The sequence below is a fragment of the Meleagris gallopavo genome, chromosome 21, assembly GCF_905368555.1.
Source record: "Meleagris gallopavo chromosome 21, MGAL_WU_HG_1.1, whole genome shotgun sequence".
Lineage (NCBI taxonomy): Eukaryota > Metazoa > Chordata > Aves > Galliformes > Phasianidae > Meleagris > Meleagris gallopavo.
Window position 1 is genome coordinate 1,379,619 of NC_139424.1, and position 26,929 is coordinate 1,406,547.

The following is a 26,929-nucleotide window of genomic DNA, read 5'->3' on the forward strand; positions in this document are numbered from 1 at the left end:
TAGGACACAACTTGCTCTGCAGCAGCTGCTTCCTATTACAAGCTGCTCAAATTACTTTGGCTCCAATTTTCAGAAGTGCCCACTGATTTGAAATACTTGGAAATGATATCAAATGGCTGTGGGAGCTCAGCAGTGCTGTACCTCAGCCCTCTCTCCCATCCACAAGCAGCAGCAATGGCACAGATAGAGCACCGTCCAGACAGCCCCAGCCCTGCAGGCCCACATCACAAAGGTTTTACACAAAGCCATAAAGGGAGCACAGTGGTGACCCAGCCACAAGGTCCCACAGAAGGCTGGAGAGGAAAGCTCACACTGCAATGGCTCTTGGGTAGCTCTGGATGACTGTGGGCTTGGGGAGCTCCTTGGGCTGTGAGCAGGATTGAGGCAGAAGGCACATGGCCTAGGAAAGATATTCTAGGAAAACAATTTTGGTTAAGTACAGCAGGAAAAAAAAAACACAGCTTGTTTTTACTCTCCTGGCATCTGTAAGTCAAGGCCATTAACTGGTCTAAAAGGCACTTAAATCAAGTTTATCTGCTCTTCTGTTTGCAACTTCTAAAGTATACATTTACGCTGGCTTTTTTAAACAGCTTGCTGGATGCTGTGTAACCCCCTCTCAGAAGCACACTCACTGCTCGAAGCATCGCTCAGCATGCTCCTGGCACTCATACAGGCTGGCACTAGTCAAATCCAGCCTGGAAATCATTTACGTTACTCTAAATAATTCCATCAGCACCAAAGGATCCATGGCTGAAGCTGTCACCTCTCTCCAGCACGGCGCTGCCCCTTCCATCACACCTGCCCAGCAGCACTGGGCCCCTCACTCACACAGCCCAACGTGAAACCATCACTCTCTGCTTGCTGCAGTTGGTTTCTGGTGAGCAAATGAAACCACCTGCTGGAACTCAACAAACACCAGTGCAGCAGTGAGCTGAGGAGACAAGAGCAGGACCTGATGGGGATAGGAAATGGGATGTGAGGATGCCTGGGCACATAAATATAAGCACAGGGGGGAAAAAAAAAAAAAAAGAAATGAGTGATTCCTGGGTGGCTTAATGTCTCAGGGTGTCATGAGATTTACTTCTGCGGCCCTCATCCAGCACAGCGCTTATGTAAAAGCTCAGTGGTAACAAGGGTTTAAAGTCAGTCAAGCAACCAAGCACGGTGCTGAACTTCTAACTGAGGACAAATCAGGCTCTGTTTATTCTGCTCCATGAAACTACAGATGCCCTCTTCGAGCCCTCTCTGTATCTTGAGAAAGGTGGTAGTCCTTCCTCTTCTCTTGGAGCAGCACTTGCTGAACCATTAGAAAGCTAAAAGTCCCCAATTTAAAGTGCCATCCTTTGCAAGGTATCCACTGCTGCTGGAACAAGCACGGCAGTTCCCACTTAGAAGCTTTATTTTGGTCTTTCTGCCTACTCAGACAAATACTATTGCACTTAAGTCACACGTTGAGGGGTTTCTTCACATGTTCAGACTGCGTGTGTCTTTCTCTTCTCTGAAGAGAAAACAGAAAAAAACAGCTGAGACTTGGGAAAGCAAGGCAGAGATCTGCCTGTGGTTTTCCACGCCTGTTCCCACACTCCGAAAAACAATGACTAATTCAAAGAGCTCCATTGACTCCTGTGGGCAGTCTGCACGATAAAATAATATCATACTTTGTGGGATCATTTTACGTGGAGAAACATTTAAAGCATGTCGGCGCTGCGATGAAGGCGCTCTTGTTTGGGGGACCGTTGAAAATGGGAAGGGAAAGGTCTGTTTGCTCTCATTTTTGAAGCAGCTATGAAGGCTTCAACGTGAAAAAAAAAAAAAAAAAACAAGGAGGAAAAAAAAAAAAGCACAATTCATATGTCTGTCCCCGTAAAAACTCCTACTGGCATCGAGTGGCAGGAGTGATGCATAGCTGTAGGATGTGAGATGCTTCGGAGAACTTTTTTTTTTTTTTAAATTAGCTGCATTTGGATGGGAGACATTCTGAAGACAGGGTGTGACATGGTGCTAGTGAGGACACATCAGAGCCCACAGACAGGCAGAGCTTCAGCAGCACAGCCCTTCACCCCCATGTGCACTGCACACCAAGCACTTCCCGCACACGTCCCCAGAAGACCTCGAGAGGCTTGCAACACACTCGAGATGGCAGACAGAGATGAACCATCTTTTCTGAAAGCAGCACTCATTTACGGCTGCTTCCTACCTTTGCTCTGGTAACTGAGACAAGCGCATATCAACATCCAACTCATAGATAAGAGAGGTGGAGGAACCAATTAATGCTGCTAGGTGTTATCGGAGCCCATGCAGGCGCTGTGTCAGCAGGCTGGGTGGCAGGGGCAGGGAAGCTGGCAGCAGCCGGGCTGCAGGACAGCACTGCTGGGGCAGCTGCATCTGAACCTGATGTCTCTGCCTCTGCAGAAAGCCACGCTGCTGCGCTTTTCCAGCTGAAACACAATGCATTCGATAAGATAACAGATGCCTGGCAAAGCACGTTGAAGTTTCGTACAGGAAAGAAGAGGGGAAAAGCCTTGTATAAACAGCAAAACAATACAGCTTTATCTAATCTCAGCGACTTACTGCTGCTTGTCTGTGTGTGTGTGTTTTACCGACAAAATAAAATAAATTGAATCAGCTCACACACGATAACATGCTCTTTCCTACCTCATCCTAATTGCTTGGCTAATTGATGTTTGTTGAACTTTCTCCATTTCATTGAGTGATTAGGTACAAAGCTAACAGTTGACATCTGTAGGCGCTTAACTGGCGTCTGTAATTACTGTTAATGTTAAATAATTGTTAGTTAATTGGAGTGGTAACTGACTGAATGGAATCCAGATTGTGAAGCAAAAAGAGACTTAGTTAAATAAACATACATTTTGAGAGAAAACAACATTTTATTACAAGGGAGAGACTAGCAGCAGGCCAGATATGGGAGGTCTGCAGGATGCCCCACGGACAAAACCTCACACCAGGCTCCAGCCTGGACCCCACTCATCTGGAGGTATGTCAAGCAGGAGCCTCGTCAGCAAGCTACTCTTATTCTTAAGAAGTTTTCCACCCTATATTGAATTGATTACCACTGGTTATTTTGCAGCCCAAAGCCGATAAGCCTTTTCCAAGAAAATCAAATACAGTTTAATCTGTAAAACAAATACTTTCTCCGGAATAGACACAATTATGCGTTAGTAAATATTGTCATTTTGCTGACACTGGAATCATTTGACTTTGCTAAAACCAACAGCTTGAAAAGAACTTAAAGGAATACATTCACCACCTGAGACCGAAGTGTACTTGATACAAGTTCAAGTGGTTGAAGTTTCCCAGAACACTGCTTGTCAACTGCCTCTTTCAGTTATTTTGGTTAAGAGACACCCAAGCCCACAGTCTGGTTATTTTATGGTTCAGTTTAGTTCTCAATGATAAATTTAGAAGCCTTGGAAGATTCCTGTATTGTAATATTGCAAGCTCTAGGCTTTAAGAATCAGAAAGGTTGTGAAAGAGGTTCTCTCCCTCTTTCACAGTCCTTGTGGGCACACTGCATTCATCACGTTACAGGGACCTTTTCTTGCAGAACTGCCGTTACATCCCACAGCATAGGCAACCCCACCTGACTGCCATATCGCAGCCAAAACCCCTGCAGCAGGTAGAGAGGGCACAGAAAGTGCACCGATGGGCAGGAGCCGTTTGTGCACAGGAGATGCAGCCGTAAGCAGACTTATGCAACAAATTCCTCGTTCAGATAAAGCCTTCGTGGAACAGAAATAACTGCCTTGCTCTTTTGTGCGCTAGAACAAAGGACTGTCTCAAGACAGGCATCGACTTTTGTCTGCCTGACTTGCAAGCTACAGTGAAGCGATGCAACATTTCTTCTAATCTAACTCGCAGGTACAAGAAACCTCAGGTCCTCCAAACAGGAGGCTCTGCACAGAGCTTGCTAATGAGACACTGAACTTTCGCATGGAAAATACCGAGAAGCCATCTGAAACCCAAAAAACGGGGTAACTGAGCGATCCAAAGCCACCAGCACAGCCTCCACTGGAATGCAAGGACACACCACATCAGGGCATCATTTTGGGAGGGCAGCCATCGCAACAGCCACAAAAAGAGAAGCCTATGGGACTGTGCCAAAGACACAACAGTCCCCGAGGTCTGCCGACCAATGCGTGGGCTTCCACTGCGCTGGCATCGGTCCAGAGCCCTAAACACAGGCTGGGATTAAGCGGTTCAGTGAGAAGACGCAGCAGCCCCCAAGAAGTCAGAAGCTGAGGATGCACACCAAGTGAGTCAGGATGCTAGGAAGGTTCCTGGAAAGGAGGAAGGAAGCAGCAGTCAGTGCACAGGCACAGCGGGGACGTTACTGCAGCCCTGTGCTGTCTGTGCAGCAGCAGACCCAGCTGGATTCCCAACAGGCTGCTGTGGGACCGGCTGGCTGAGGGCGAGCACTCCTCCACAGCTGAGAATCTCCTGCGGACTCAACCAACAAGGAGAAGCACATGCCAGCCTCAGCTCCCTGCTTGTTTACAGAAACAGATGTTCTAAAAGATCCTCAAGAAATGATTCACCAAAAAAAGACGAGGGGAAAAAAAACAATCCGTCTGTTTTTCCAGGGGAGGATATTGCTGTAGAACCACCTAAAAGCCAGGCCTTGATCCGGCTGGTATTGCAGCCACCAGTGAGGACTTAGTAACCCAGACGCCTTGATCTACCTCCAGCTGAGAATATAAATATTTCCCTGACAGCTGGTGGTGCCGCGAAGCAGAAGGATTCATAAAGTTTACATGAACATCCTGTAAACAATTTGAACATAAAAAGCTGTAACAGCCCAATTGTGTTCCTGATCAAAGGCAAACTTCAATATACAGCACAAATGAAACTTCATCACTTTGGGACTCATTTCTCCCTCCAGGAAAAGCTGTTTTCCAAGGGTACGTAGGAGGGACTTAACATAAATTAAATGTGCAGCAGTAGTAGGAGCTGCCTGCTCTACATCTTCAGATGTGTCTGTTTAAATTATTAAAAGATAATGGAATTTAATTATGCCGGAAAGTCACGCTACAAAAATTCACGAACAAAAGCCTGTATTTTGGCCAGGATTAACAGTGTTAAGGTTGACACTCTCAGACAGTGAGCAGAAGTTAGGTTCTTCCAAAGACTCCAAGTAGCACTTCTGAAGCTGGAAGGCACCGACTGCACAGTGCGGGGGATGGAGGGCTGCTGCAGACGAGCGATGTGCTCCTCTTCCACTCCTCCTCCACGGAGAGATTATAGGGTGCTTACCTCCCAGCACAGCCACCAGATTTCAGTGGGAATCATTTTCCTAGATAATTTCAAGCTCTGCAACATAACAAGCTCCTGCTCAGGCTCACAAGCAGGGACTGCTCATTTCAGCAGCAGCCACAGCAGTTGCTGCCCTGGGGACAAAGCCACATCCCTCTCTAGCCCCCAGCTCTGCTTCAGACCCAGAGCAGGGCTGGGAACCTCAGGGAGCACTGGCAGCAAAGATCTGGTGGGAACCCTAAAGCCCTCCCAAACACAGCACCGCTCTGCTGCCACACAAACCCCAGCCCTGAGGGGCCTCAATGCCCACGGAGCATCCCGAAACTCAGAAGTCTCATTTTCCCACTGAGCTCTAAGGGCAGCTAGCTCCGAAGTGGATGTCAGGAGACTTCTCTTTGATGGGTTTCCCGCCCTTCATCAAAGAAGGTCTAGGGAGGGAATATTAACTTTGTCCTGGATTTTTTAATTATTACTGTTTCTGTTTCTGGAGGGGATTAGTTCCCATTACACACCCATAACAATCCCACACACCTTGAGCTCCACCTCATCGCTAGCCCCAAGTCTACAACTGAATGGCAGAAACCTAAAACGCTTCAGGATTTTTACCCACTTTGTGAATACATCGATTCTGTAAATTCTACTGTAAAGAATTCTGCAAAAAAAAAAAAAAAAAAAAAAATAGAAGTGGCAAGATAAAAAATGTGTGAAATACAGGGAGCTGAGGGATGCCAGGCAGGCCGGCTCCGGACAGGAGGGATGGCACACTTGTCAGTCTGGGCCTCCCAGCCAGGAGCTTTGAAGGTTTCATCATGATTTACCCAATGCAAACCTGACCCTTTCTGACGAGCGACTTTTATTGCTTCTGGCAAAAACAGCCGCGGACAGCAGAGGGGAAGAACTGGCTTCGAAGCAAACAGGCTGAATTGCAGGGAGAGAACTTGAACTTGGAATATATCAAAATGACAGCGCCCGGGCAGCCCTCAGCCGTCCCCAGGGCAGATCTGGGGGAAGGCAGCAGCCCCACAACAAACGGAGAGCCCCTGCACCTGGCTGCAAGCAATTAGTGACATTATCCCCAACCGGGGGTCTTTTGGGGGGCTCTTTTCCTGATATTTAGCAGTCTGAATGCTAATCCCTTTAACAAAACTGTTCCCGATGCTTTTTCCGTCCTCTTTTCCCTTAATCTCTTTCTCCCAGTGGAAAAGAAAGAAAAAAAAAAAAGAAAAAGAAAATAAAAAGAGAATACCAGTCAGCCTGGTTTGGCCGCACCTGGATTTGCATTGATTCTCCCCTTGTCATTTATGTTACCAACAGGAATTAGCATATGGCTTTAAGGGGAAACTCAGGAGGAGAAAAGAAAGCCGCCATTTTGATGGAAATAAGGGGCAAAGGAATAATCTACCATCAACTAAAAAGCTTATTTGTGTACGGTTTCTCAAGCAAAGCTTAGAAAAGCCTATGTTGATTTTAGGCTACACAAAGAAATCCTAATCCTTTCAAGGGAACTAAATCACCAAAGAAAAGTACCTCGGAAGAAAAGGCTCCCTGTCAAGCATGGGTACTCACAACCAAATAGAAGCCACGAATCAACCTGGGTAAGTAAACACTACCCGGGCTGTGGGAAACGTGCTGGGTCCGAACTGGGGAGGGCAGGAAGAGCAAAGGGCCCCTCCTCGCCTGGCCCCAAATTCCCATGTGGCCCCAAGCAGTGTGGGTCACCCAAACGTGCAACCTTATTTATTTGTTTGGCTGTGGAGGGGCCGAGGGCAAGCCATACATTCAATTAAAGCAAACGGATCTATCAGCTCGCCAAGCGGGATCGTCCGGTTAGGCCACCGAGGTCATCCATCCAACACAGGGCTCCCAAAGGATGGGAGAAGACAAAAAGCAAGGAACGTGGATCCGTAATGCCATTAGATCGGATTCAACAACAGCAGCAGACCTCCAAAGCGCCGGCGTATCAGCACAGGAACCTCACACCTAACAGCACCACGGGCTCATCCCCAATTAAACGGCGTTGTTGGATTAAAACACACAGAATAACACCAGGACGGCCCACTGGAATGACAAACCCAATACAAAGCCAACCCACACCCGGCCAACAAAACAGACCTGAATGCCAAATTCATCAAATCCGCGTTTTCTAACCAAGATTGACTGAAACGTTCCAAAAAGCACACTAGGTTAAAGCACTACGGGCCTGCAGCTCCATTTAATGGGTAATTATTACACACTGCCATTGAGAAGTAGGACAGTGAGTGAAAAACAGAAAGAGCTGACGCATTTTGAAGGCTCTGAATTACACACATAGGCACAACTCATGTCTGGAAGCTGCTCCCTCAGCCCTCCTTGCAAAAAAAAAAAAAAATACCCCAAAAACCCAAACATTGCAATAAATAAAGGGATAAATAAATAAATACATCCCCACAGCCTTTCTAATAACGCTGCTTCAGGACAAGCTCTGCACAGAAGCTCACTGGCACTGATTTAAGGCGAGTTTTCCCTTAATGTACTGTTATATCATTAGCCACTCTCTCTTTAGATTGCTGTTTGGAGGAAATTAATGGGATACTGAATATTTAAATGTGGCCCTCTATATCATTTATTAACTCTACAGAAAGCACACAGCACAGCAAGCCATGGTTTATGACTATTATCCTGTGAATACTAAACGCTGGCTGGTTATTACTGTCAGCAGTGCAAATTGGCTATTCATAATTCCATGTCTATCATGGAGCTGATGAGTAACAATCAAGTTAAAACATTTTGAAAACTCTTACAGTTATTTAAATGAGCTTAAATTAAAGCCATTTGTAAAATAAACTATTCCCTAATATTGTTATTTAAATTAATTCTGACCTGGCAGGCACTGCATTATTTAAAGCCTTTATTTTATATTGCTTAAGCAAAGCAATTATCAAGCATACAGAACACGTCTGAAACCGAGAGGAACATAAAAAGCACTAACAAGCTGATTGCAACATCTCTGCCAGACAAGTCACATTTCATCCCCATTGAAATTGCCACGAGAAGAAACGCATCGGGGGGGAAAAAAAAATACATTGGTGATGCGAATTGCAGTCTTACCTTTATTTGTAACAGCGTTGAACAGTTTTTCAGAGCTGGCATCAGATGCCTGAAAGACCAATAAAAGAAAAAAAAAAAGTTACGTTTCCTTCAAGTGATGCATTTCAAAGGCACGGCGCTACAGTGATACACGCGCGGAGATGTGTACATATTTCAGAGAAACAAATCAGGTGACAAAAAAGCCAGGAGCTGATGGGCTCCGAAGGGAACGTCCATGAGGTGGTGCTATTTGGCTGTGCTTCGCCGCCCTGCAGTGCAGAGATTTCCTTTGGAAAGATTCAATTTAATACAAAAAATATATAATATATGTATTTTTACCCCCATGCATCAGCTGCACACAAACTGCATTTTTGTACTGCAATTATCCACTACATTCTGATATTGATTTTGGTAAGAATTTTTGTGAAATACATCCCAGCTTTGGAGACTGGCAGAATTGCTGGTTTCTGAATTAAATTTATTAAGTATTTTTGGAGACTCCAATCGCACCAACCATTCGATTGCTGGTACTTCTACAGCAGCGCCGATACCTCAGCCTGGTAATCTCACCCACTGCTCTTAGGTAAGGTCTGGAAAAGAAAGCCACCCTCAGATTGAGCACAGTGTGCATCTCCACGCAGGGTTTCTCTCCCTCACATTGATTCCTGACACCGCGCCATGCTCAAACCAACGGTCCTTTCTATCTCTCATCTGCCACCTTTATCTGGAGAAGGCTTTTCCTCCCAGTACTGCTTGAGTACCTCGTCCACAGCTGTTCTGCAAGCATGCCACCTCGTCCTTCGCCCTATTGTTGAAATGATGCATTTTTAAGTTTCACACCAAAACGCTGAACTCCCCTTTTCAAAAACTTAACAGGAAAGGGAACGCTGCAAATGTTGATTTCGGACACCCCGAGTGCAGAAGCCAAAATCCTTACGTCTGTGCATCTGTGTTGAGATATAAGGCACACACACAGCTGCAAACACATGTACACCTCTCACACCTACACGTCTACCCACGTTCACTGAACACAGAGCTGCTCAATTCTAAACTTAATGTCGGACACAGCCCTGCTGTCAGACAGTCTGCTTTCTGAAAACACACAGAAATGAAGGTACCCAGCAACAAAACCATGCCAACAGGGGAAAGCGTAACACTCGAGGAAGATTGTGGTCTTCTGATAGAAACTGTTGGCTCAAATAACTAAAATCCATTGTTTAAAAAGCAAGCTTTAATTTCTGGTTGAAGGGAATAGATTTCTGAATTGAGAATCACGGAAGAACCATCCAGACAGGCAACACATAGGAGGCATCTCCAGTGCCCAACAACTTGGGTGTGGAACCACCGAGCGATAAATGAGCAAATAGAGCTCACAGGGTAACAGGTCACTGCAATGATCTGCCTGTCCTCAAGTTAACAACGTCGAAGATTTCCACAATTAACTGCAAAAAAATAAAATAAAAAAATAAAAAAAATTGCTGCACTCTTCTTTCAGACTTCCAGACAGATTTCAGATGAGTGCTGGCTTATTTCAAAGCTGGGCTGGCGCGTCTCTTCCCTATTCAATACCTTGTAAACACTGGATTTATTACCCACTGATGGATTTATTATCCAGCGATGAGTTTCCTTAAATTAATGAAAAATATGTGAATAAAACACAAATTGAAGAGCCCGAGAAAGCCGTGTGCTTCAAAGGGCAGTCCAGTATCAGTCCAACAAACCAAGCCATGCTCAGAGCTTTCAGGACCGTGCCCATCAGCCTGCTCTCTGATGGGGAATAATGACCCTTCCCAATGAATTTCATCTGCTGTTGCCTTTTTAAATGCAGCTTCTCTCTGAAGTCAGAAACTCTCCAAACCACTCTTTGTTTTCACAAAATCCATCGTGGAAGAAAGAAGGAAAAGAAGAACAAACTGAAAAAAAAAAAAAAACCAAACCCCACAACCAAACCCTCTTATAGTTTCAAGTATTACTTTATTCTACTATTTCTAAATTAACCAGCATAAAGAAGCCCTAAGTTTCTCATTTACTTCATTTTTCCAAACACTAAAAAGAGGGGAAAAGTCACCATTTCTGTATTTTTGAAGAACTTTTCTCCATCTCCAACAACAAACCCAGCGCCTGCTTTTCAGCTCCGATTCTCCCGCAGAAATCCTGCCATTCCTATCGCATACAGCGCTGAGAGCATCGCCGTGGAACGTGGAAGCGGCACTTCTCGGACGAACCGCGGTGCACAAAGCGCTCCGAGTGCGCATCACTTGTGAGCAGATCGGGAGGCGATGCTCGGCCCAGCGCGCACACAGAAAGGGCATCATCTCCCGCAGACAAAGCTCGTCCAGGAGCGAACCCCATTTTGCGTTGCTGACCACACGTTACCGAGCGGAGCAGCAACTTGGAGCAAACGCACCGCCGGGCTCACCGTACGAACAACCACGAGCCGCCTCGGCACCTCCAACCCTGAGCTGGAACTTTGCCTTTTTCCGCTACTTTTAGGTCTTATTTTAAATATGAAAGAGAGATCAGGGTTACGCACAACTGCTACAGCACCAGACGCGATCTCCGCCAGCGGACGAGCGCAGCATCCCTCCCGATGCAACCATTTCTGTGCCCAGGCACTCGAACCACACAACACCACCAAGGGACAAAAAAAAGAAGAAAAAAAAAAGCCACGCGAATTGAAACAGAAAGGAAAAAGAAAACAAAACTCGGCACTAACGCAGAAGGAACACACAACGCCCTCGCAAAGCAGATCTAAAACCTCCTCCGCGTCTCGAAGCGGCCGTGCAGCCCGCCGGTATCTCCGTGTGCCGAGAGGCGGCGGGGCCGAAGCGGGACGTTCCGTGCGCTGGGAGCCGGGCGCTGCGTTCGTCCCCCGCCCAACCCTCGGCCCCGCGCTGCCCGCCTGAGCTCCCCGGTGCGGGCACCCCTCGGTACGAGCGCTACACGAAAGAAATCGGCAAGCTCTAAGCTGCCGACAAGAATAAATACATAATTAAGCAGAAGGAAAAAAAAAAAAAAAAAAAGAAAGAAAGAGACCCTCAAGGAGCGTTTCCCTGCCGGAGGACCTCGCGGAAGCAACGTTTCCCCACCCCGGCGCGGCGTTACCTGCGGACGCGGGGCGAAGCGGAGCCGCCGACCCCGGACTCATGGCGGTGCGGGAGGGGCGCGCGTGTGCGCCAGGCAACTCCGATCCAGAGCGGCTCTGCCGAGTCCCGCGCCGAAACCACAACTAATCCTTCAGGACCGGCGGGCAGCGCCGGGCCGCCCGGCGGGCATCCTCGGGGCGGCGGAGCCCCGCTGAGCCGATCCCGGAGCCGAGCGGCAACGCGCGGGCAGCGCTAGCGGGGCGCCAGGACAAAGGAACGCATGTGCGGCTCCGGCGGTCCCGCAGCTCCGGGCGCAACTCCGTCCCGCAGGGCCCGGCTCCGGGCTGGCGCGGCCCCTCCCGCGGCCGGATGGGATTTTATTTTTTTTGTCTTCTGCTTGGTCTTTTTTGTTTGCTTTTTTGTTTTTTTTTTTTCTTTTTTTGGGGGGGGCAGGGGGGGGAGGAGGTGGGGGTTGGCTTTGTTAGGCCGGTGGGTTGGTTTTAAAAAGTCATGCCCGTCCTCTCCCGAGACAAAGCGAGCTCCCGCCGGGGCACCGTCCCTGCCGCGCTCAGGTGAATTCCATCGGGGAGAAGCAGCGGCCCGGCCCCAGCTCCTCCGGCCCCGCCGAAGCACCTCGCTGCAATGCAATGTAATCCCGGGGGGGGCTCCGCTCCGCTCCGCTTCGCGCCGCCCGGCCGCGCCTCCCGCTCCGCCGAAGCCCGGCCGCCTCCCGCCGCCGCCGCTCCGCTCCGCACTGCGCGGCGCTCCGACGGCGCTGCCCACCCGGCCCCCGCCGGCTCCGCCCTCCGCGCCCGCCCCGCCCCGCGCCCCGTCAGGGCTCGCCGCACCGCCGCGGGGCCGCTCCGCCCCCGGCCCGGGGCCGCTCCGGCTGCGGGGGACGCGGCCACCTCCCCCGGCGCTGCCCGCGGGCGAAGCTGCACGGTACGGGGGGGGCAGCGGCGCTCCCGGTTCGGAGCTCCTCGGGGAGAAAAACCCGTCCTGAAGTTCAGCGCGGGCGCTGAGAAAGTTGCGGTGCTCAGGTTGAGCACCGCCGGACTCAGCGGCACTGGCTGCCGCCCCGCTGTGCGTTTCGGGACCGCTGGAGGTTTTCCTTAAGCACCTCACGCCATTACTGATAGCCGCTGCGGAAAGTAATGCACAGCCACGTTGTTACATAAACGGTTATTTGCTGTAGCGCGAAGCCGAAGCCAAATGGTGTCTCCCATAAGCTACGATGATGTGGAAAAGAGAGGCGGCCGCGCTCCCGGCACAGCGTTGGGTGCGCGACGGTTGTGGGGCACTGGGAAGCTGTGAGGGCAGCGCCCGCGGGCAAGCCGGGATGGGACCGGCGAGCTCAGTGAGCTTCCAGCAGGGCGCTGCAATCGAGGGGTGCCGATGGAGATGTGCTCCATTGGGCTGCGCTGGGAGCTGAGCTGCAGCTTCAGAAGCAGGGCTGGGGCAGGAAAAGGGTGAGCAGCGAACTGCCCTGGGCTGCGTGGACAACTCACGCTACCTTCCTACCCCACGCTGATGTGGAAACTACAGGACTGTGTGCCATTAGCTCTCGGCAGTGGCCGCGGGCTCCACTGCATGATCCCATTTAGAACATCTCTTCAGCACTGCTTTGTGGCCCTTCCAAAAGTCTGCACGTGAGGTGCAGTCACACTGACCTGAAATGGGGCAACTGCTTGGTGGGAATGGCAACGGGGGGAGGAGATGAATGCAGCCACAAATGCCCTCAGCCCCACAGTGTTCTGAGCGCACCTCCACCAGGGGTGGGAATGCCTGGGTAAGACTACCACAAACCACCCTCACCTCGGCCAAGCTGAGCTCCTGCTTACAGCAGCGGCAGCGCTTCCCAAAGCTGGGTGTCTGCTGCTTTCTGCAAGGTGCCTCGCGCAGACTCAGACTTGCATCTCACACATTCCTGCGCCTAACAGAGGCACAGAGGGCATGGTGCCTGCAGAAAGGCCATTCCAGTTCTCCTCCATAGACCCCACAGCTCTCACTTTCAAATGCACAGGGCCAGCAGGCAGTGCAGCTGGCAGCTGTCTCTTGAGCTCAGTAAGGGGACTATGGCTTGCATGCAGCTTTTGGTCTCCACCAACAAGAAGGAAACGAGTGGTACAGTGGTGTGAGGGGCTGAGGCTGCAGGGATCCCAAGGCTGCACAGGGCAGGGAATTAAACTCCTAACGCTGAGGTGTGGCAGCTCGCCTCTGAGCGCTTTGGTCAAGACTTTCTCCATCCCTGCATGGTGAGAACTGGGCTAATTACAGCTGAGACTCCTTGCAAGACTTTAATTTATCAAATTCAGCCTGGATTAAACTCCAGGCTTGTCTGTACTGGATTTTTCAAACATTAACCACATGCCACACCTGAAATTTCAGCGCACACAGAACTGAAATGCATTTACCTCCTCCTCTCCCTAAGGCTGTTAAGGTCTCTTGGCAGGGCTGCGGGCCTCATTATGTTCATTATTCGTGTCTTAGAGATAAGTGGAGGACCTCTGTTTTTCTGCTAGAGCATTATGCATGCACGAAATGCGTTCTGGAATTCAGAATGAGAGGTTTAGGAATTCACCCAAAGCCAAATTAAATCAAAGGGAGAAAAAACAGCAACATCACCTCCTAATGTTTTCAATGGCCGCTGGATGAAGCTTCCCTCTCTCCTGACAGCAGTACTTCCCGTGTTTGGGATATGCCCGGATAGGTTTGTGAAATCTTCCGTCTCTTATCTACGTGGGACTTTGCCAGAACATTTTTTTTCATCTGTCTGTGGTCTCTGTCAGCGTCGACATTCGTTTCTGCCACAACAACGGCCAAGTGGAGTGCATTGAACTTGGATCAAAAGGGAACTCGAGATTTTTCACTCTCTGGAAGAGGTTTTCAGATCCAACCGTTTTATGGAAATGACCTCCAGCAGCCAGGCAGGGCAGCAGGGGCTCGGCTCCAAGCCGTGCCCCAGTTCCAAAGAAGAATTACCCAGCGTTGGCGCTGCGAGCGAATGAATATTGAAATTACAGCAGATTATATTGGATTAAATTATTTATGGCAAAGCTCGCCTCACCTGGAAGGTTCTGCAGCTTTTTTCCTGGCACTGCGAAATCTGGATGTTCCAATGCTTTGGTGCTCTGTGCAGGACTGGAAACATTCATGTTTCCAATAAGCTGCTAATCTTTCCAGAAAGCACGATGGTGTCTGAGCTCAGAGCGTGATTGTAGTGCCTTATAAAGCTTTGAAAACACACATAATTTGGTACATTACTGGCCAGGAGATGCAGGTTCTTTTCCACAAGAAAAGAATTTATGGAGCTATCAGCAGCGTTTTATGGCTTTGAACAGCGCGCAACAGCGTCGCGTCCCGAGCAGAAAGTACTTAGAGTCTAATGCTTTAAAGAGGTTCAAGAAAAGGACCGGTGCTTGCGAGTGACCCAAACAGCCGCTACCACAAACAAAATTATGCCATAAAAGGCAGCAACAGCTGTCAGCAAGAAGCAAAGTGGGGCAGCTGGGTGCGCTTGCAGCCCCACGGGAAGCTGGCCTGGCTGTGCACGGAGCAGTGCCCTCATACACAGGGGCTTTGTGCTAAGGGAGGAGGGCCACAGGCAGCACCTGCACCAGCCAGGAGCAAACAGAGCGATGGGGCCATATAACAGTGTTCTGCTGGCAGCAGAAGTATGGCTTTTTATTTGACAAAGCAGAAAACTTTTGTCAGAGCATATTAATGACAGCGCAACTTTTTTTTTTTTTATTTTATTTTTATTTTTCTGCAGCATTTGCAAAACTAAAACACTTTGTAATCCCTTCTTTTATGCAGAACAGATTGCAGTTTTAAGCAGAGGCCCATAAACTGCAGGTTCAAAGAAACCTGAAACTGAATTAGCATAAAAGCTGGAATTCTCATTTATAGGAACAGCAAGGCAACCGCTCTGCAGGCAGTTTTATGATTTTGGTTTCAAATGGAAACAAAGATAAAAAGTGGGGCTCAGGGAACAATAGGGCTGCTCTCTCTTCCCCATCCTGACGGGCCTGGCCCTATAAAATACTGAGCGGTCTCTGCTGCTTGCCAGGACAGAATGCAGCCTGGCTTTGCTGGAGGAGGTTGGATGGTTTTCTGAACCCGTTGCCCAAACAGAAAAGCACCTTCCCTGCCCTGAAAGCACAAGGCAGCCCTGCCTCCCAGCTGCTCCGAACAATACAGAGCCTATGAGGGAACACCAAGGGTCTGTCTTTCTTTTTGAGAATACACAAATCAACTCCTGACTGCAGCTTCTCAACCAGGAAAAGTACGCGCTTCATCCATCCACCTTCCTGTGGTTTGAACTCTGCGTCACCGAACAGATTTTGGAGCACCATTCAGCTGGATTTCGCTGCTAGAGACCTCGCCTGGCTCTTAAGCTGCTGCCTACACTCTTTAGTTTAACTGGGAACATTTGTAAGATCCTATCACAAAATAAGAGGATAAACTATAAATTCTTCCCCATCCACTGGCGCTCCTGTGAGCGCACTTCATAAACGCTCTGCTTTTCAGCTGGAGCCATTATCTTCCCCTAATTTCTGCCTGCTAGTGAGTTCTGGAGCTGAAGAAGTATTTCAAATTAATTTGTCTGTCAATATCTGTGCACTGAATCAACTAATAAGAGTATTTCTCATTCTCTTCTCCGTCGGAGGAAGGGACTTTCTTACCACCGAATAAAGCACCCATTATTGTGCACCATAATCCTATTCTGTCTTTCAGGTCATTTTTAGCCCAGAAAATGCTGAATCAGCACCGGAACCAATCCAGTAATTTCTTTCATTTTCTAACATTCAAGCAAAATAATGAAAAATCACATCTCATTCGATGAATAGAATGTAGGACAGAAATCTGTTATTCCAAGGATAATTTTAAAAGAGGTCCGGTTGGGAAGGAAATACTGCAGCACAACCACACAGCTAATGCAGGGTCTCTCCCACAGAACAGATAAATCCCATTTTTGACTGTCATCTCCTATTTAGACAGCACATTATGAGCAATAAATCTGTACGTTTAGCCCGCTTCTAAACACTGCAAAGACATTAACTTGGCAAAAGAATGACCGTTACTGTGACGAATGAAACGTTCACCTGAAATATTAATGTACAATGTGATAATATCCAACTGATGATCAAAAAAAAACAACCACCCACTGCAGATTTGAATAACTGAGATGCACACGAGCCAAATGGGATAGCATACATGAGAGGAGTTATTACGGCACTGTTAGGAGAACCAACAAATGAAAAAAAAAAGCTTGATAAATATTTTCCATAACAAAACACAATTGGTTGCAGTGGGATCCAGCTCTGTTTCTCATTAGTTATCCTTCACTTGTCAGACAAGTTCCATATTTCAGTGAAACCCGCTGAGTATTCTTTATAGTTTGCTGGGGAAAGTGGCTATACATTTAGCACGTTCCCTTTATGCTGTGTGTTTTCACAGGCCTTTCTTTAAAACACACTGTACACGCTTTTGCTTCTCTCCCTTAGGACAGTGGGTTTCGACATCCAAGGAGAGTTTAAAAGCAGGTAACAAGTCATCACTTTTGAAGATGCGGAGCGAGTGAAGAGGTGCAATAGCCCCAGCAGCCATTATCAGTGCCTGCCAGGGTGCCACAGTATCAAGTTATATGATAAAGCACTCAGCTGACACCAGAAAAATAATCATTCTCTCTCCCCTGCACCACCCCCTTTTTCACAAGGAGGCTTTTTACACTCATTAAATGCAACCTTATCTCTGAAAGACTGCAATCCTCAGCAAATGACAAGTGTGCCTAATCTCATTTTCTGACAAGCGATTCTGACAGCACCTTCCTTTTGATTTCTAAGACACGTAGCTAGACATATATTAATCTGTCAGTCATCGCCCTTAGGAAGGAGGGAAAAAAGGAGAGTCAGAGATGAACATTTGTGAATGTGGAGGGAACAGGGCGAGGAAGGGCTTGGGCTCCTTGCCTGGCTGCTGGCGCATCTGTGCTCCTGCTCCAGCCCCACACTGCACTGCCCGAGGATCCCAGGCAGGAGCGCAGCCTTGGGGCTGCAGCTGGGGACTTGTCTTGGGGTTCTGCATTGGATGGCACCCCGCGTGGGTGCCCTGATTGCTTGTGATAAATCAGTGCAAGGTGCATGGATTTGCCACTCAGCTGCAAAATAAGGGCACTTTATGCATGGCATACACTTGTGAGCATGGGGGTCAGGGGTGTGATACGGGGCTGCACGGGCGTGCACTGTAAGCGAGATGCTACAAACCCAAAGTAAAAAGAAGATTAAATGAGGTGGGAGGCAGCATTCTTTATCTCACACGGCCCTGCTGGTGATGTTCCTTGTGAATACGCCTTCTCCCAAATCACAATAGCACCCTGCCCACCCATTGCAGTGGATCACCCGATTTTGCCCGCTGCCTGCCAGCCCTTGCATCCTGCTGCCCAACATCCCCACTGCCCATGCTGCCAGCACAGCAGCCCATCCTTCATCCTTGCCCTTCCACAGGATGCTGCAGAAGGGCAGGAGCAACTTCATTGCTCATAATGGAATAAGGGAAAAGAAACAAATGGAAAGAAAGCACAAAGGGGCTCAAATCCAGTGCTTTAAACTGATGCCATTTTCGCAGTAATACAGTCATTAAGCACTTGTTTGATGGCACAAAAAGTAGGCCGAGATCTTTGCTAATACATTTTATTAATCAATACCTGCACTAGAAGATGGGAACAATTAAAGTTTTCCTCCTCGCTCAGACAAAGCAGCGGAAAGCTTGTGATCTACTTAAGGAGCCCGCCAGTCAATGGGAAGATGAAAAGACTTCTTCAGTTTTACTTAAGAGCTGAAATGATGTTCATACTTTGAGCGTTGAGAAGCTGGTCCTGGACAGACGGTAAATTAGCAGCCACAGGGACACTGCTGTCCCACTGATGCTGTAATAACTGGGAACCCGTAGACACATCCGTGAGTTCACTGAGCCTGAAAATAACACCGGAGATGGCTCCTTCGCCGCGCGGATCGCTCTAATAGCTGAGCCCAGCAGAAAGGTGCATTTACTGCCGCTGTGCCTTATAAGGATAAATGTAAACCCGATACTCGCATCGTTTGCTTGCTTTTTTATTAGAAATGGGTTTTCTAGCTGCATCCAAACTTCAGGATGTGGGAAAGAAGGCACGGACAGGCACAGAAAGCCTCCACCAGGGGCAGGAATGGAGGGGAAAGCAGGAAGCCCTATGCAGAGCCGTGTGTGGGGAGGAAGGAGCTGCCGAGCTCTCAACAGGGTCGGGTACAGGTGTCAAACAGAAGACCGCCCCAAAATGTTGTTAGGAAAAATATCTTCTTCATACAGTCATTAACAGAAATATAAATCATAGAATTATAGAATCACAGAATGGCCTGGGTTGAAAAGGATCACAGTGACCATCTAGTTTTAATCCCCCTGCTATGTGCAGGGTCGCCAAATGCAAATGACCTTTCCATTTCTATTCAGAGAACTAATTAAGCCAACGTACCCACCAAAGGAGAACATTTCTCCCTCGTCATCATTTTGGAAGCTTGGGAATTGATTCACGTCATCCAGCTGACCTCTCGCTGTGCGTCTGTTATCTGGTTCCACTCAGTACCAAGCCTCTGGGGCACCTTGCTGAACCACTTGCCAAAATTCAGAGCACCTTGCCAAGCCTTCTCCAAGGCTCCCAAGGCTCACCTTGCCTTGGCACCTGGGATGCACCTCAACATGACGCAGAAGGATGCAGTGCTCACACCAAAGCCAACAGCAAAAGGAACAGAGGGATTCTGTTCCACTCCAGCCCTGTCTGCACACCCAAAGCCCTCCACATGTGCTGATCTGGAGTCTTCTGGAAATAAAATCCTCCTAACACAAGGAACAATTTTTATTAGCTCCCCAAAAGCTATTTTTCTCTCTGCTAAGATTCTAACAAAACCCAACTTCTTTGTCTCTCGAGCTCCCTTGATCTCTTTCACTTTCAGCTGTCACAGAAAGTCAATCGGCTGCACCTCTCAGCTTGATAAAGAGATGCCAAATGTTCTGATGTATCTTTAATGAGGAGGAAGATAAGACTCAGTCCAACAAGGTGCTGAACACTTTGACCCTAAGCTAGCAAAGCACTTAAATATCTGCTTAACTTTAAGCAAAAAGAAGTTCTTTTGAAGCTGATGGGGCTGTTCTAGCATTCAGACTTAAGCACAGCTCTTCCATTCTGCTGGATTAGGGACAGAAGCTTTGAAGGGCTGAGCCACAGTTACTGCAGAGCAAAGAGGTTGGAAATACTCAGCTGGCCCAGTGAAAGCCATGACTGCAGAGTTACTCCATAAACTGTGGAAAGTCCTTCCATTATTAATTATTATGTCAGTTATGTTGTATGTAGTGCTGTAGGCATTATTGTTAGAGCAGGAAGGTTTACTTTCTGTTGTAACATAACACAATGTTTCATAAACGGGATGGAAGACGATGAAGGCTTGGCATTCTCTTCCAAATAAATGCTTGAACTTCAAAGAAGAAAGGGACAAACACAAAGTAATACAAATAAAAATTAATGCTGGGAGGGTCACAGAAAGAGCAGAGCTGATACCAAAGCTGAGCTATTGTACCTGAGATTTGATTAATCACTTGATCTATAACCAGTCTGGATTATTCCCGGCATTACTGGAGGAGGTGTGCTTTGAGAATCTAATATAATACATGAGAGTCATGATAAAACTTTAACCTGTTTTGATAATAGAGCTTCACGTTCCACTCCGCATGCACCTCTGAGAAAGGCTGCCAGATATTATCACGGTTAGTTATTAATCTGTTTGTTCCCATCAAATCTCTTCTCTGTTTTCCTTCTTTTTTAATAATTTGCTTTTTCTAAAGAGGAACCGATTTAATGTAGGAAAAAGCTGCGGCGTACCGAAATGAGAATGAAAAAAACGGGTGAGGAGATAATGTTTGTTTAACAGGGATGGAGGAGTTATTTTAGAAATATTTTACACCACTTAAGAAGCACTGAGTACTACTTTATGCCTCTGCCTTAGGAATAAAAGTCATAGCACGAGTCCATCTGCACATACTTCAGTAGCAAAGGGAGACTGCAGCAGGTACATAAATATTTCTGTAGAAAGTAGCTCGGGTGGATTTTTCACCAGCAGAACAACGTGCTCAGCCCTGCACTGTGCCCAGTCCCACAGCCCCGCTCCCTCTGCCCAACGTTGACGGCGTTGGGCTTGGTGGCTATTTATTTAAGAAGTCGTAACGCATTCATAAAGCCCTGCAATGCAGCAACAAAAACCGAAACGTTAATCATTGCCGACGGAATATTGCCCATCGTGTGATAACGAAGTCGTTCTGCTCAGCAGCGCTGCATGGCTGCGGGAGCCCCTGCCATCGCCAGGCCTGGGGCAGCGGGCTGAGCCGCAGCCGTGCTCCTTGCAGGAAGCTCTGAGCAAACGCCGCCGCTCTGCCCTGGGCCTGCAGGAAGGCTGCTGAGGAGTCGCCGGCTCCCCATTAAAATACTGTTAGCGCAGGCCCGAGTTTTCTTCTTTTTAGTTCAAACGCTCGTCTGGGAGAGACAAAGGAACAAAGTGCTCGGGTCAGCGGTAACGTCTGACAAAGCCTCCGCTTCCCGGCACACACAGGGACAACCCCACCAACTGCGCCGCGGTTTTTCTTCCCCGGATGACAAGGCAAAGGTCCTGATTAAAGGCCCTCTGGGGGGGACAAGAGATGGCCCAGGACTTCAAAGCAGACGCGCTGCTGGACGGCGGGGAGGGCTTTCTTTTTCCCCTCGCTCCTTTTCAGCGCGGCTCCCGCTGGCTGCGGAGGGGCTCCTAATTGCATTTCACAGAGCCCCAACAAAACGCGGGCCGCTCTCCCAGCCAGCGCTGACCCCGCAGCACGCGGGATATCATTTGCAGTTTCATGCCGGGAACAAGAAAGAGGTTCCTCGCGTCGGCGAGCCTGCAAAGGTAATGGTGCAGCTCTTTGCAGCTTGTCTGCGTGCTGCCACATTGCTGGATCTGAACAAGCAGTGCTGGGTTTTGCTAGGAGCGGCTTGGATGCTCCCTTCATATTGCTTGAAGTGTGGGGAGCACACAGCCGGTGCGGTGGGACAGGGTTACATCTGATGTGCAGACAGCCCAGCATGGTCTGGTGGCTGACAAAGGAAGGGAATGTCTGCTTGCCTAGCCAGGTGGTGGCACGGGGACACTTTGTTGGCCAGTTGTGACCAAGTGACACCCGGGTTGACCTAAATACCCAGTGAAAATTCTCCCCAGTGAGTCCAGAGCTGTGGATCTGCGGAAAAGAAGGTTGGGCCAAAGACCTGCGAGACGTTTGGATGTAGAGGACAGTGGGTTTAGGGGATGCAGAAGGAAGTGCTGAGCCAGAGGCAGTGCTGGCAATGCTGCGGCTGTGCGGGCATCGTGCATGACTTCAATCCAACACACACAGAACCCAGCAGAACTCGCACTTGGCCATCGTACCTTCCATTTTTAATGACAAGAAAGATCTGCATTAGTATGCGTGAACAAAACACTATCTCATCCAAACCAAAAAAGTCAATATATTACTACTCCTTTAACATTCGATAGTCTCTCGTTCACTAATGAGATTTGCTTTCTCGTTCTTCTTCGTTCGCATTCATATTTCAATCTGCAGCCAACTCTCCAAGTTACAGGGTTAGCCGTGCATGGATCTGCCCACGCTGCCCAACACCAGGCATGACAAGCAGAGACCATCCACATTCATGCCTGAGCTCCCATGGCTGCTCACACTGGGATCACACCCGGCACGAGGTTGGCCACTGCGATCCATTGAGTTTCTGTGACCTAAGTAACAACTCACCCCACCCCTGTGTGCACCAAACAGGCCCGTGTTCTAACAAGAATATATGTATTTACTAACTGACAATAGTGGAAAGCCTCATATTCACATCTGTATTATAATAAATGCATTATAAATGAGTAAGTAGGAAACAGTAAGGAAATGATGTTTTACTTTTAAATGCTAATTATGGAGCCCTGGTGCAGTTAATGTGTAGGGTGTTCTGTCAATTTTTAATGTTTATGCCAAGTGTAGTCTTCAATTTAACATGAGCTTTTAATCCTTTGAGTACTAAATTGCCTTTTAATGCTTGCAGCACAACATTGTGTTTGCACAAAGTCAAGTCTGAAAAATGAACACACTACAAGAGATGTGCATGTATGGAGGGGGGGGAAGCACAAAGGACAAGATTTTTTTTTTTTTAACGATGATGTTGGAACAGTACAAGAGGAAGGGAGTGCCTTCAGGATGTACCTGGCAATTGTTTGCAGTGGCAAAAAGCTGAAGCGCTGCTGGTGATTTATTATCTTGGTTGAAGCATTTTCAGAAAAAAAAAGTTATTTCAGTCTTGAACAGAAAAAAGCAGTACCAAAAATTCATGGTTAACACTCAGAAAGGGACCTTTGAGGTGCAAGGAATTACTGCAGGAGCTACGTCTGCATGCTCAGTGTGACACAAGCAGTTAGAAGGAAAGAGTTTTCAGCTGACAGTAGTTAAATGAGGAGCAGTGCTGCCCCTCAAAAGAGCTGCACAGGGTGCTACAGTGCAACATTCTGGGACAGTTTGTTTGCTGTGCCTTTTCAGGCTGGTTATGGTGCCTGCTGCAGTTCAGCTCTGAGCCCCAGCCTGCTACAGTTCATAGCACAGTTACAGCACACAACATGTAGGCGCCTCCTAATACAGCCCAGTGCAGGTTTGCTTCCCAAGTTTGCTCCTCAGCAAATCAGTACCCAACCAGACATGCAGAGCTGGCTCTGGATGCCTTTGTCCCATTGGGATGGCCCCGATGCTCTGGCCATGCTGACCCCACGGCAGCTCAGGCAGGGACCTGGTCAAACCTCATTCCCATCCCTGCCCTCTCATTCCCAGCAGCTCCCACCTTCCCTCTTCTGCATGCAATAGAATGTAATGGAGCCAGGCACAGGTGCAGTCCCCGTGCCACGTCTGGTTCATTAGCTTATCTCGGCATCTTGCTTTGTTCCACTGCCATATCTTGATGTTATCTAAAGCTTTTTATGCACTAAGAAAGAGATTACAAGGTTTATAATTTCCCTCATACATGTAACAAAAATAATAAAGCATGAAATTGCGGAGCTGTGACTGATTTCCTACAGAAGTTCAGCAGCTTCCAGCAGGCTACAGCAGGATGTGCCTGGTGAGGTCTGTCTGTAAGCATCTATGTGTACATGTATATGAATCTGAGCTTTTGCATGTATTGTATACATGCCAAATGCATCACACTGGGGTGAAAAACTACAATATTAAAGCATCTGTATAACTTTTCTGAGAGGACACGGCCTGTTTGCAGTAGATTTGAGACACCATTGGCATTCTGTAGAACACCAGACAATTCCTTAACAGTCCTGTTTGCATCTGTTTACCCGCATCTGTAAAATTGAGTGTGGGGGATAAATACTCAGCAGGGCACTTCTGGTTCTTTGTGCATCTGCTCAGGAGGAAAGCACCAGCCCAGCAGCCTTGGCTTAGCCCAGGCTAAGGCATTGCTGCCCAGGATACAGCCCCAGCAGCCCCAGCTGGGTGGTTGGGCTTCACTGTAGAGAACCCACGCACCACCATGCTCCTGGATTCGTGGGAAATGAGCAAACCTCAGCACTGCCCAGAACTGGTGAGCACTGACCCCCGTGGCTCCAAGAACACCATCAGACAGACAAGGTGACATAGCTAATGGCAACGGAGCTGCACTCCTTCTGACAACCTACTGAAGACCAAGTGAAATTAAATATATGAGGTATTTGTGCCATGATGCCTATAGTGATGGCCACGTCCCACAGTACTGGAGGGAGCCTGGCTGGTACCACCACACACTGCGTGTTACAAATCCACATTTAAATGAATGCATGTGTAAATATCCTCAGAATATTCCAACTGCATACACCAGCATGGCAATATCTTTCTATAGCTGTGAATTTCATGAAATCATTTTTGTTGCCCTAGCTTTGAATGAAATCTCAATACAGTCCATCAGAAATACAATAGGCATTGGCAGAGCCAGGCTACGGCAACAGAGCAAGCCTGTGTTTCCTGAAGACTTTTCTCCCATCAACTTATTGTAGTGAATATAGTATGGGAACATAAATCACATAATGTCAGATTTTGATCTCCTTTATTTTAGGGCAAATCTTGTGTCTGAGAGTGGCAAGGAGATCACCGGAAAGCCTGCTGGAAACCCAGTTTCCTCTGTGACAGTCTTGCATGCAGACTGTAAGCCTTTCAATTTCCTCATAAAAACTGTCATTGGGAAATTTCAATACCACTTTTTGTTGCCACTGCATTGCCTAAGAGCCTTAGTTATGAACTTAGCTTCTCGATGTCTAAAATAAAAAGGCAGCCCCTGTCTCAGAGATGCATTTTATACACACTAAAACATTCATTGCCTTGCTGAATCCAGGCTAATGCATGGCGCTTAGCTCCTAAAAGGGTTCACAGGAGGAAAAAAAGAGTAAACAAATAAATTAAACCCTAATGCTACGTGCGAATTAAATAGACACAGTGCTTTAACTACCTGATGTTCTCTGTCTTTGCTGTTCATGGAGAGGAAATGAGAGAGCCAAGAGTTCCTTTGCTCGTATTGAGGGCTGGATTCTTAACCCCACTGTCCTTTAGGAGCTGCCTGAGTCTCTCCTATGCATCTCCTCTGTTGAACCATCACCCTTCTTGTTCAGGTCTCTCCTATGATAATCTCCCTGCTCAGCCCCAGGTAACACAGTGCAACACCTCTCTACTCTCTGAGTTTATTTGCAGTAGCCATCCATAAGAAGCTTTAAATATGTATTACACTACAATAAAACCCTTGTGGCCCACCAAGTTGGGGCTGGAAAACCAGTTTAGCTTCGCAAAGGAGCTGGTATTAAAATCAAGGGCTCTCAGTTCATCCTGTCATGCGTTTTAAGACCTGTGAATAATAAAGAAGCACTGGTAATTTTACTAAAAAATGAAATCCCGTCATTTCTGCAGAATAAACAGAAAGAAAACAATGCATTAGCTATGCAATACTTCTCAGCCCCGCACTTTGAATGTGTCATTAAAGACAGATTTTACCCATGAAAAATATTTTTAAGAAGTAATAAATACACAAAACTTTACATATACTTTTCATTTCCTTCCTGCATCCTCTCTGTGGGAGGCAGGCTCAGATTAAGTTGGTATTGCCAATTCCTGCAGCCCCAGGAAGCTGGAGTCCTATTTCTTACAGCTCACGTATACTGTGCTCTAAACTAAATCCTACCTGCAAGTGTGAAATTAAGGACTATAAATCTTCGACGTTTCGCAGATTTTAGAAATGAAAATAAGTAAAGAGGAGCTGGAACACAATCTGACTGCCAGCTCATCAAGTTGACGTTCACATTTCCAGGCCCAAAGATACGCAGTAAGAACAGTTCCCTGATTTTTCTCTTATCAAAGAGTGGCTTTATGACAAAATTCAGTGGAGAAATAATTATGGCTTTATTAATTAAATGAGGAACTGTTTTTGAAGAAGGAGTGCAGCACTACGAAGGATAATGTGGGAATTGATGTGGATGGCATCTATGCTGACCTATGGTCTTGACAAGCCAGTGTCACCTTGTCCATGCTCAAGTCAAAAGAAACAGCACCATCATTTTTGGGAAGGGACAAGTGTTGGTATGGTATCCTGACTGCAAGATGGTCACCCTGTACCCTAGTGAAGGCAAAACAAACCCCGACGTCCCAAACAAACCTCCAGGAGGGGAAAACAAAGGTGCCCACCTGCCCTGGAATCCTGGAGTGTAGGATTAAATCCTGAGTAACAACTACAGCTGACCAAGTGTGGCCGAGTCCCCTTCCAGCCTCCTCCAATGACAAAATCAGAGCATTCTCAGGCTTATCACTGCCCGTCTTATCTTGAACAAAAATACTATAAAGTAATGGGATCAAGTCTTCTCTCTGGTGTACTGCTTTCAGCTGTGATTCCTCAAAGTGATGGCATTGTGCTGGTGTAAATGAGAACCAGCCAGGTATCACAACAATTTTAAACCGGGCGCTGCATTGAAAAAACAAACCCACAAAACAGTACTAAACTAACCCACAGAATGCATACATTCAGGTCATCGCAACAATCAGCCTTGAAAAGACACAACATGACAGCAGACAGCTGCAAAACATCCACCCACCCTGTAGGACCATCGGCTTCCCTGGCAGCGCTGGGGACGGCTCTGACCCAGCTGGTAGCACGATGAGAGCTGTCAATTAGGCCTTGTAGACAAGCCACCAAATTCTCAGAAACACAAAACTCCAGCAAAGGATATTGCAAGGTTACCAATAAAAGACAAGTCCTGAGGGTAATACTCGAGTGCGGTTCCTCGGCTGGTAGCCGATGCCTGCTGCAGAATGTCACTCACGGAAAGTCACGATGCCTTGATAGGCTTCACAATTCCCCATCAGTTCTCCAGCTGCTTGGCTAATCAGATATTATTACCTCCTTTGTGCTT

General features: G+C 47.7%; 1 protein-coding gene across 7 annotated transcripts in view; it reads right to left on the minus strand.

Annotated features, from left to right (window-relative positions):
* Nucleotides 1-26,929, minus strand: part of AUTS2 (activator of transcription and developmental regulator AUTS2) — a 659,297-nt gene that overhangs the window by 56,419 nt on the left and 575,949 nt on the right. For all 7 annotated transcript variants that reach the window (XM_085240900.1, XM_085240904.1, XM_085240903.1 and 4 more), the window contains one exon: nucleotides 8,359-8,407. In XM_085240900.1, the coding sequence (XP_085097026.1) occupies nucleotides 8,359-8,407 (49 nt within the window). The remainder of the gene's footprint in view (nucleotides 1-8,358; nucleotides 8,408-26,929) is intronic.